Source organism: Danio aesculapii, chromosome 25 (genome assembly GCF_903798145.1).
Source record: "Danio aesculapii chromosome 25, fDanAes4.1, whole genome shotgun sequence".
NCBI lineage: Eukaryota > Metazoa > Chordata > Actinopteri > Cypriniformes > Danionidae > Danio > Danio aesculapii.
In genome coordinates, this window is record NC_079459.1 from 33,373,757 (window position 1) to 33,385,646 (window position 11,890).

The following is an 11,890-nucleotide window of genomic DNA, read 5'->3' on the forward strand; positions in this document are numbered from 1 at the left end:
TCAGCATTAAACTCCATTGTGTTATAAATGGAATCCTTGTTTTCATTATATTAGGTTCATTATAAAAAAAAAAAAATAAATATATATATATATATATATATATATATATATATATATATATATATATATATATATATATATATATATATATATATATATATATGTGTGTGATGCATTAGTTAATATGATTAAAGTAATGTTTTCTTTTTATTTTCCATGGCAACTTGTGATACAGCTTGATGTATTTATCTTCGGGCCATGACCCTCAATTAAGTTTGGTTTATGGCCCTTCATATGAAAAGACACCCTTGCTCTAAATCATCCTACATATAAATCAGATTTATGCAAATTATTTATAAATTCATATTTGGATGTCACCTATACAAAACGTCATAAGTTCTACATATATTTTGATGTAGGCCTATTGCAAAATCAGGGGTGCCCAAACGTTTTCGTCTGAAGGGCCAAAAACAAAATATCATGGATATCCGTAGGCCAAAGATACATTTACAAAACTATGTTACATTAAAGTTGCCATGTGTAATTTCCTAATTTATTATTTAAAATAAATAGAAAACATTGCTTTAAATCCTATTAACTACTGTGGTATAACTTTTTACTTGTAACTTACTGCAATAAAAACATAATCACATTTATAACAGTGGAGTTCAATGCTGAATACACCGGTCAAGCAGAATCTCACTTTGCCTTGATTTGCTCACCAACGTCCTCTATCTGAGGGAATTTGATTAATTGACACTATTTAAATTAAAAGATCTACACTTTTTGTAGTTTAACAATTAAACAAACAAATAAAAGGTTACATTAAATTTGAAATGACAATCTCTAAACCATACCCATCATTCTCCCTCTCTTCTCAGATGGGATGGTGGGCCAAATCAAAGCTTACCATGGGATAACTTTGTCCCGCGGGCTCTAGTTCGGGCATCTCTGAGCAAAATGGTCGCTTTCATATATATATATTTTGCAACTATTGTAATTTCAAATATCGTGGATTTTTTTGCAATGTTTAAAAATATATGTTGCATATGATATTTTATAATTGTACAATTTAAATATGAACTAGTATGTCATATTTGTAATTAGCATTCTTCCATTACATTTCTACATGGGATCAACTGGACCATGTGAAGTTTTTTTTCCTCGGCACCGACTTGTGGAGCTGCTCATCAATGGATTTGCTCTTCAGTGTTTGAGCTTTCAGCAGTGACATTTAAACCACGCTGAACTGAACTTCAACTCTGAAATCTGAACTTTACTAGAACTTCTATGTTAAGCGGCTTTGACACAATATACATTGTAAAAGCACGATAGAAATAAACATGACTTGAATTGAACTATAGCAAGCTGCAAAACAAGTGAGTTATAAGGATGTGGAAGATACCTCATGATTTTTACTGTAATCCCTTTGTTTACAATGCAGTGACGTATGAATACATTGTTTTGGAGTGCTTTCTAACAGCACGTCCCAAAACAACTGAATCAATAAGCAAACAGCAGGTGGTCTTTTGTTGTCATCTGAATGCGTTTGAGCTCATGTACAGTACATTTAAAATATGAAAGCCATCTTTACTTGTTGCCTTTGTCTGGCACATTGTGTTGTTTTGTAGACTTGATTATAAGTAGCACTAGTTGGCATAGGGGATTTTAACAGAACAGTTGAGCCAAAATTCTACCATAATTAACTCAACAACAAGCCATTCACAGTGTATTTGACTTTCTTCTGTCAGACAATAGAGGAGTAGGAGTATTATGCTGTATAATAGTGTTGGGTAGTGGTGTTAAGCCAAAGCAGATTGATTTCTTTTTTATATATAAACTTAAATCACTAACTTCCTGTGGCTGTCAAATGCACGTTTTCGGCCAATTTTTGGCTGATGTCTGACTCAACGTATGACACTGACGATGTAGGTGATGTTCTCTTGTCATGGAAAAACTCAAGCTTTTACAGTAAAATCCTCTGACATTTTGACTACTCATTTTTCACTTCCACCTTTCAATTCACATTGCTGTTGCACGACTGCATTCCTGTAACCAACTTGTGAAAAAGCAGAACCTTGTTTACACTTGGACAAAGCTACATTCAGACGTAAACTGGCCCCGTTTTGAGTTTTATATTCTTCCAACCACTTCCAAAATGAGCTATTGAAAAGCATTACTCTCAGAGCGTAAAAGCTAAAGAAGGTTAACTGCATTAACCAAAAATGACCACATACTTTCTGCCTGTTGACTTATAATCTTTTTTAATGTGTGCACCAAAACAAGATACTCATTCATACTTTGTTGCATGCCAAAACAGATCACAATTGAGATCATCATTGCCATAAACATCTTCTCATTTGCTTGTTTTCTCTTGAACGAGCAATGGTCAACTTTGATTTCACACAAGAAGTTGGAAAAAAGTTCTATGTATACATAATATCAGCTTTTAAATGATAAGTAGAGTTCCTTGTCATTTGAAAGCTGATTTTACCAACATGCACCACGCCACACTTTGAGCTAGACTTTATTGTAGGGATGTAGAGATGACAACCGTTTTCAAGGTGTACTACAGTTTGAAAGTCAAAGTTTTAAAACCGCCAAAATTTACTGTAATACCGTTCCTAAGGTGTGTGTACGATTTTTTATTTACATTTTTTTGTTGTTGTTTTTTAGGACAACAGTAATTCCAGCATAAAAAACATCTAAAGATGCCGTTTAAAATTGTTAAGAAATCTGTGTATTTGAAACTACTGAAGACAGCAGGTCAATGATTCATTTGAATTATTTAGCCTCACATGTTTACTGCTCCAAAGTATTGTAAATCTTTCAAAAAAATACAATATATCATTTTCAAAGGGGTAAAAAGTGTTAGTTTTTTACCCAGACATTTAAAAAATATATATTTTAGAGCAGTGAGCACAATACTGTGATACCGTAAAATTCTTATTCAAGTTTATCATACCGTCAGAATCTTATACCGGCCCATGCCTAGTAGGGATGAAAGGAATGGTAACGGAACAGTGGGATGAGGGAGAAGGGAAGTAAGAGGATTAACAGTGAACACGTAGGTAGGTTGACCGGGAGTCCTACGATGATGCCCAGAGTCTCAGAGTGGGGGTACCGTCTATGTAATATTTTGGTAGAGTGATTGAACCCCTGATTCAACCTAGGAGGGAAGAGAGGGTTAAAAGATTGTTAAGGGGAGGCAAGAAATTAGTGGGAGGGAGGGAGGGTTCGAGAGAACAAGAAGAACATGTGAGGTCTGGTTCTGCTGCCGAACCTTTGTTAACTCCATATTACATATTTGGTTTTCTATAATTGTTTCAATACCTATTTTCAATTAAATTCAATTCACCTTTATTTGTATAGCGCTTTTACAATGTAGATTGTGTCAATGCAGCTTTACGTAGAAGATTATACGAAATTGAAACAGTGTCAGTTCAGTTTTCAGAGTTTAAGTTCAGTTTAGTTCAGTTCAGTGTGGTTTAATATTCACTACTGAGAGTCCAAACATTAAAGAGCAACTCCATTGATGAGCAGCTCTACAGATCCCGAACCATGCAATCCAGTATCGACAGCGGCGAGGAAAAAACTTCACCAGTTGGCGAAAGTGAAGTATTAAAAAACCTCAAGGGAAGGTTGAAAACCTCCAGGTTTAGTTGGGCACGACCGTTTCTCCTATGGCCAAACGTCTTGTGCAGAGCTGCAGTCTAGGCGCCGGAGGCTGGAGAACGCTGGACGTTAGCGAAGACTCTGCGGTTCCTGGAGCGTCACAGGAATCAGTCTCATGCTCTCCACTCCTCCATGACCACCACAGCAGCTGCTTAGGATACGGCCTGGTCCAGGATTGTGGAAAACCTTAGGATCATCTCGTCGCTGGTCTTGGATCGCATCAGTGTCGCTGCATAGTCTCTGGGGGCCTCGGGATGAGTATCCCCAGGTGGAAATAGAGATTAAAGAGAATAATTAGCGTAGCTGCTGTTCAGTGTATATAAACGAAATGCAAAAACCTGCGTGGAGCACATTCATGCATCATACCGATATGTAATGCATTGAGTGCATACTTTACTAAAAAGATAGGTCTTTAATCTAGTTTTGAACTGCGAGAGTGTGTCTGAGCCTCGGACATTAACAGGAGCTTAGGAGCCATAAACGAGAAGGCTCGACCCCCTCCCTACACGACTTTGCATTTTCTATTTAATCTATTTCATGCTTTTGTATACCTTCTAAACTGGTCCCAGTCACGTCATAAAGAAAGAAGTGCCAGTCTATATGCTCCTGAATTGTTTGTCTGATCTAAAACCACGTCATTAGCAAAAACATATTGTTTTACAGATTTGCATCTGCCTGAATGAACACAGTAATGATCACCAAACGGCATTTTTGTCTCTTGCGATCCTCTGTTGGGGTAAAGTCTTCTTCCCGAGGGTCAAGATGCGTTTCAAAACAACCAATTTAAGATAAATGGTTCTCATAGGCTCCACCTTTGTGTGTTTTGACCCAAATCATTTTGTATTTGGATTCTGTCACTCCTTAAATTCTCATAGGGTTCATGGTTTTCCACTTAGGGCACAATTAAGCTTGTTATTAGGAAGCCAAACTGGTGTAAATCAAGTATACCTGAGTAGATATCAGTGGAAAAAACAAGAGAAACTATCACAACACATCATAGCTGCCACTTACCTTCTTTTCTTCAGGGACCAGATTCTACATTGGGCACCAAGGTTATTACAAACATTCACATGAACTGTTATTAGATAGGGTGACACGGTGGCTCAGTGGTTAGCACTGTCGCCTCACAGCAATACCGACGTTGATTCAAGTCCCGGCTGGGTCAGTTGGCATTTCTGTGTGGAGTTTGCATGTTCTCTCCGCGTTGGCGTGGGTTTCCTCCGAGTGCTCTGGTTTCCCCCATGCGCTGTAGGTGAACTGAATTAACTAAATTGGCCGTTGAGTGTGTATGGATGTTTCCCAGTACTGGGTTGCAGCTGGAAGTGCATCCGCGGTGTAAAACATATGCTGGAGTTGGTGGTTCATTCCATTGTATCAATCTCAGATAGACAAAGGGACTAAGCCAAAGGAAAATGAGTGAATGAATGATATTAGATAAACACTAGGCAAAATATAGCGTGTTAAACCTGTGGAGCTATGTTTGTAAGTGGGACACATCCTATTACCTGGCATAGTTTTGTTTCAAAGGTAAGACCAAAAAATCCCATGATAGATTATGCTCTCTAAAAATACCCAAGTAATATAGGCAGACACAATACTAAGGTGCATTTAATCACTTTAATCCCAGTGATGGTAACATTATACACACATGAACATTCACAACATGTCAAAGGCATAACATTATTACATATGCGAACAATAAGGCGTTATACATTGCCTTCTGCTGATCATCCATTGGTTGCCAAAGTCTCTCTAGGTCAATGATTTAGCAAAGTGCCAAGCTGGTTTGTTAATCTACTTGAATGTTCAGCAGTAATGTTCAAGGAAACCACAGCACCCAAGCTAGTTATAAAGATCTAACTTTATATAAAATAGTTTTATTCCGGTGAGAAATGGGGGTGAGCTGCATGAGCGTTTCTCTATATCAGCACACATGCATACATATGATATGAATTGACACACTGGGATATTATTATATATATATATATCGAGTTCAAACCTTACAGTGTACATTCACTAGAGAGTCATTCACACAGAAAGCGTTTAAAATGTGGAGACAAACCAAAAATAGTGGAATGAAAGAAACACAAGATCCAGATGTGGATTGTTTTATGGCCCGTTTCCACTAAGTGGTACGGTACGGTTTGGTACGCTTTTATGGCCGTTTCCACTGTCAAATGGTACCAAAAGCAAAGCAAACTGTAGCGTACCACTTTTAGGTACCCTATCGAAAGGCACAACAAAAAGGCGGAGTAAGACGCGCAGCTTAACGCTATTGGTTTACAGAGATACGCCACTCGTACACAAGATACACAAGCCAGCAGAATGAAAACAAAGGAAGCGCCATTTTTAAATACACAGCCGAGACAGATTATTACACCATAATAATATATAATAACAAGCCACAGTCGACCCGAGCTTAAGCAAACCTTTTCGTCGTCCCAATGAACAGCCACAAAGCCAAGAAAAAGAGCAGAATCTACCCTGTCGTTGTTTACAAGGCCGTCTAAAGCGCGAGTGGTTATACTTTCTCGAGAGAGCTTGCCGCATGTCTATATTTGAAACAACGAACTTCTTGAGCGGATGAAAATAATGTGCGCATGATTATTGGAGTGCTTCTGACATCCGATCTTTTCAGAAATGGACAAACGCAAGAGTGAACCGCGAAAAAAACGAAGGAGAAGCCGGAAAAATGAGCAAATGATTCTTTCAGCAACCTAAACCATGAACGAACTGCCATGTTTAACTATTATCATCACCTTTGGACTATTATGAACTCGGAATGACGGAATTACTCTCTAACAGAGGTTACATGTGCTGCTGAAGATTAAAGATACAGATGAGAGGTTTGCACTGACTGTGGGCTATATGTTGCGTGTTGTTTTTAAACCCAAATAAGGACTAAATGCATGCTGTGTGTAGTTTTTCTGTAATTGGTAACATATTGGAGACAGTAAGGGTCTGTATGTGTTCATATGTGTTGCATTTATTTACTTTATATAATTGCAGATGTTACAGTAGGCTATTTCGAACTATCATTGATCTGCAGTTATAATCAAATCCTGTTCATAGTAAAGTTAGTAATGAACATTTATACACAAGTATTTATGTGTATAAAGCGTCTGTTTTGTGAGAAATGCCTCTCATTTGATATGTGAATGACCCGTACAGCTATACTTTGGCATTTCCTCGAGCAACAGTGACGTCGACTGCAACTTTCTGTCGTACACCATGCCCACCAAATTGGTACCCTTTTGGCAGTGGAAACGCAAGCTGGATAAAGGTGACCCGTACCGACAGGTACCGTATCGTTACCGTATCGTACCACTCAGTGGAAACGGGCCATTAGTTCTAAAAATGCAGTATTTTCACTGCAGAGAATTAAATGGCCAGTCTATTTCAAGTCTACTTCAAAGTAAAGAGCTGAGTAAAACAAAAAAATGAATTCTCTATGAAGTGCCATTAGGAAATAAAATAGGAAAACCAACAGTGGAGGACATTTAACAAACATTAAAATGGTCAAAATTATACCATTAATACAACAATAAATAGCTCAGCTAATTCTGATAACAGTCCAAATAATGGAAAATAAACACTACAACACAAATGTTTCAGTAAGTACTAAACTAAGTAAGTCGGAGAGCCATTAGGAAAATTCAACAATTCTTTTTTATGTCATTAAAATGTTTTGATTCATTTACTGTTGCAAGCAGAAAATGATTAGTCAAATGCCAATGCCATGCAAAAAACCTGGAGATAATGAAATGTTCATGCAGCATGCTGTCTTGGAAGCCAAAGTAAAGTTCACCAAACTACATGCAAGAAAGGTGGCAGTGATGGAAAGTGAACTTTGCTGGGGAATAAAATATTATAATATATTGCTTCCAAGTACAGGCTGATGTGAAATTGTTAGGTGGCTCATGTTGCAATTTAGTAACGTTACTGAACAAAAGTGATTGTGAGAAATGTCAGTACTTTTGTTGAATCTTCAAGTAGTCTTTGAAAAATACCCTTGCCCAAAATCCAAGATAAATTTGTTAGGTAACATAGGCGTGATTGGTTCACTCATCTGTCTCTTTGCCATGATGAAATGGTTTTATGCGTCATCTATTTGAGAATGTCAGTGTAGAAGGAAACTGAAGATAAGAGACAGGATGCTAGTGATAAGTAACATGCCTCCGTGGCTTATGGGTCCTGGAAGGTTGCCACTACCACTTCTGGGTTCGTCCCCCATCTTAGCTTGAACTTGTGCCTGTTTTTTTGCATGTTCTTCTGCAAGGACCATGTACAGCTCAACACAACGTCGAGCTTTCATTTGCTCAATTAGCATAGGATAGCCAATCTCCATAATGCTAACAGTGTCGTCGTCACCATCATCGGCTTCTGCTGCTCTTTCTTGAGTCTGCTTTTGAGGTTGACTGGGTGTTTCTGGTGGGTTTGTGGTTACAGAATCATCTGTACTAGCTGCAGAATTGGTTCTTTCAGAAGTGCTGTTGTTGTTTGTACCATTTTCTTGATTTTCACTCGGATCATTGCCTACTTCTACTGCCTGAGGCTCAAAGAGTTCAACAGATCTCCTCGATCTTCCTTCAGATTTCTCTCTGAGCAAATCTGTCCTCTTGATACACTTGTCCATATACTTGTCATAGGACTCAGGAGGAGGATTTTGGAAGATTTCATGAGGGTTAAGATTTCCTTGTCCCGCAGAGGCCGATCCTGCATCACCAGGAATGCTGCCATGAGAGTTAGTGTTCCCGTTCATGTTACCATCAGGTGGAGTCTGGCCGTAGCGTCTGTACATGTAGTGATTATAGTAGTATTCCTCCTGCGGGCTGTGAAAGTGGAAACGTGGGCGGGGGAAACTTCCGAGGCCATATCCTAGAGCCATACCAGCCACAGCCCCAGCCCCAGCAGCTACAATAGCTTGCTTGCCGAATCCCTTTGATTTGTAAGAAGGGGCCATACCCATGCCCTGCACTGACTGGGCGAATGGTGATCTGCCACCATATCCATAACCCCCATAGTTGCCACCATAGGCTGGGCTCATGATTTTATTGTTGGGGTTCCAGTTAGGATACTGTGCCGCTCCAGGATATCCGCCTGCTCCTGCAACACCCCCACCAAACTGGTTAGGACTGGAGCCTCCTCGGACTGGATAACCTGGATAGGAGCCACCAACTGGGTAGGGGTTTCCACCAGGGTACCTGTTGGGGTACGATCCTGCTCCAGCTCCAGGATATGATCCTCCCCCTGGATAGCTACCTTGTGCTGGGTAACCACCTTGTCCTGGGTAACCACTTCGTCCTGGGTAATTACCTTGTGGATATCCACCTTGAGCTGGATATCCACCTTGAGCTGGGTATCCACCTTGTGCTGGGTAACCACCTTGCACAGGATAGCCGCCTTGGGCTGGGTATCCACCTTGTGCTGGGTACCCACCTTGGTTAGGGTATCCAGCGCGTCCTGGGTAGTTGCCTTGGTTAGGGTATCCTTGACCTGGGTTAGAGCCTGCTGGTGGATATCTTCCTTGACCAGGGTACCCACCTCCAGCACCAGGGTAGGGAGGTGGATTCTGGTTTGGTACTTGAGGTTGGCGAGGATAGTTTCCAGGGGACGAGTGTGTCCCATGTGATGAGGTGCCTTTACTGCTGCTGCTGCTACTACTGCTACTGCTGCTGCCACCTTTGTTTCCTGTGCTGCTTCCACCTTTGTTTGAGCTACTACTAGTTTTACCCCAGCCAAATCCACCTTTGGATCCACCCCCGCGTTTGGCCACAACTGACACCACAAGAACTAGGCAGAGCAATAGTATTGTTAAGCGACCCATCTGCATGGAAAAAGAGAGATGGGTTCAATTAACGTGAGACAACTTCTATCAGATGATGGATTATGTTTAATTATCTGACAACGCAATTCATTTTTAATTTGACAAAAAGCTGCTAATATCATTCTGGAGACACTGACCAAAATAAGCATTTTTATGCAGCACATAGTTTTCGCACTAATGTTTGTACCTAATTTTACTTTTAGCAAAAATGTTTTTTCACACTTATTCATAGTAGTAAAGTGGAATGGTTTGGTTATCAGCCTTTAGGCCTTTAATGTGGCCTAAACATGTAAACATACTCACTAAATGGAAACGTGCTATGTAAATATATCCATATCATACAATATTAAAATTAGGACCAGCATAAACACTCATTTGGTATTACAAATCCTTTCAAGATTTCTCTTAAGAAGTATTTGACCCAAAAATTAAAATTGCATCATCATTTATCCTCTTCCATGTGGTATTAAACCTTTACAAGTTTCTTTCTTCCATTGAACACAAACGAAAAAAAGACAATGGAATTAAATTGGTGCCAGCTACAAGCATTCAATATATGTTATTATGTGTTCAACAGAAGAGAGAAACTCCAATAGATTTTAAACAAGTGAAGAGTAAGTAAGTTATGACAGTATATTGATTTTTGGGTATTAGTATTCCCACTTCCTGGATGTCAGTGATTTCCGGTTTCCATCATTCTTCAAAATCTCTTCTTGTTCAACAGAACTAACAAATAACCTATCAAACTGGTTTGGAACATGTCAAATGTCAGTAAACGATATCAGAATTTTCATTTTTGGCTGACCTATCCCTTTAAGACACGTGAAGTATTTGCATTGAAAATATGTGGTTAGTGATTTTTGTGACTGAACAAATCTCCAACATCATCATGTTTTCTAAAGGTTGCAAACACATTAAAAGACATTATCACACAACTAAACAATAGAATGAAGTTTCTGAAAGAAAATATAACTTTTGGGGCAGGCAAATTGCCACTTGTTTTCAATTATGTTGTTTTTACATATGCAAAGTATTTATGTAATTTTGGATGCATCCAACGTGACATCTTATTTCTCAAATAATAAATTTGCCATTAAGTCTTTAGTAGTATATGCCTACACAAAATGAGAACTAGCCCCAGTCACACTTATGTGAACTTAATCGAAAGCAAATCTGTTACCATGGTCATCTTAGCGAATGATTGACCACAAATGCTCTTGCAGACAACATTATGAATGTGTGAATGAAAGTCAATGAATGTTTGTGTGTGTGTGTGTCAATGTTCGGAGGCCATTTTTGCGTAATTACGTCAGTTTGAGCTATAAGAAATCCAAAACATCAAAATAAATAGCCTCCAAATTTAATATAATATAGTATAATATAATCAGTAAAAGCACATCGTTGTTTTATTTTCCTATTTTTTATTAATCAGTTATATAATTCACTCCTTCATAACATGGGCGAGGATTTAATTTCATATAATACGTAAATATTCGATACTCAAGTATATTAAATGTAAACAAAAACAGGCTGCGTGTAAATTCACAATGGCTTTAAATAGCGGGACTATTATTAGGCGTGTGACCGTCAACTGCACCTGTTATTATGAAGCAAAACGGTCAGCTACAGTAAATCAAACACCAAACATTACACAATCTGTTGTGTTTACTCTAATAATAAGCATGTTTTAATCGCTAACCTACCTTCGGGCTGATTTAAGCGAGTCCTCTTGGGCGATTGTTGTCCCTTGGATGCGCGACGCCGTTAGTGACGATGAAGTTTCCACAGCCGTGCGCGCTCACGAGATGAGTAACCGTCGTCATCTGCGCATGCGCATTGTCCGTAATCTCTTCTGACACGATTTACCAGAAATGTCGTGGGGATTCGGGACAGAGCTAATGTCTATTTAATTTCATTTTTTAATTTAGCAGATGTTTGTTTTTAAACCGACATATCCTTTGTCCATTTAGAAACACCTTCCTGTCAAGGGTACATTATTGATACAAGGTCTACTATGCGGTAGGTTTAAAATGTAAATAAGAAACGGGGTTAATTTACATTTATTCAAGATTACGATCAGATTTCCAAAAAATAAGTACTTATAATGAAAATATGTTGTTTTATGTATAACAATATTCACACAATAGCAGAAAATCTATAATTTATTGATCCTTTTTCACTTATAGGCTTGTTTGCTGAATTTTATGATATATAATATGCTATAAAATAGCTAAGCAGTTCATTTAGTAACATTACAACTTTTTCCATTATGTCCTTGATGTTTTGTGAATGTAGGTTTATCTGTTTATAGGTTTCTCAATTCAAAACATTTTTAATCCTTTTGTAAAATATCAAATATAAGACAAAATAATATGTATACAATGTGAT

At 38.4% G+C, this 11,890-nt stretch overlaps 1 protein-coding gene across 1 annotated transcript; it reads right to left on the reverse strand.

Annotated features, from left to right (window-relative positions):
- Nucleotides 1-5,273: 5,273 nt before the first annotated feature.
- On the reverse strand, nt 5,274-11,303 carry prnprs3 (prion protein, related sequence 3). The gene is made up of 2 exons (XM_056451678.1): nt 11,206-11,303; nt 5,274-9,502 (listed from the first exon to the last, which is right to left on the reverse strand). The coding sequence occupies exon 2, from the start codon at nt 9,500-9,502 to the stop codon at nt 7,796-7,798; it is 1,707 nt and encodes a 568-aa protein (XP_056307653.1). The 5' UTR covers nt 11,206-11,303; the 3' UTR covers nt 5,274-7,795.
- Between the last annotated feature and the right edge of the window lie 587 nt (nt 11,304-11,890).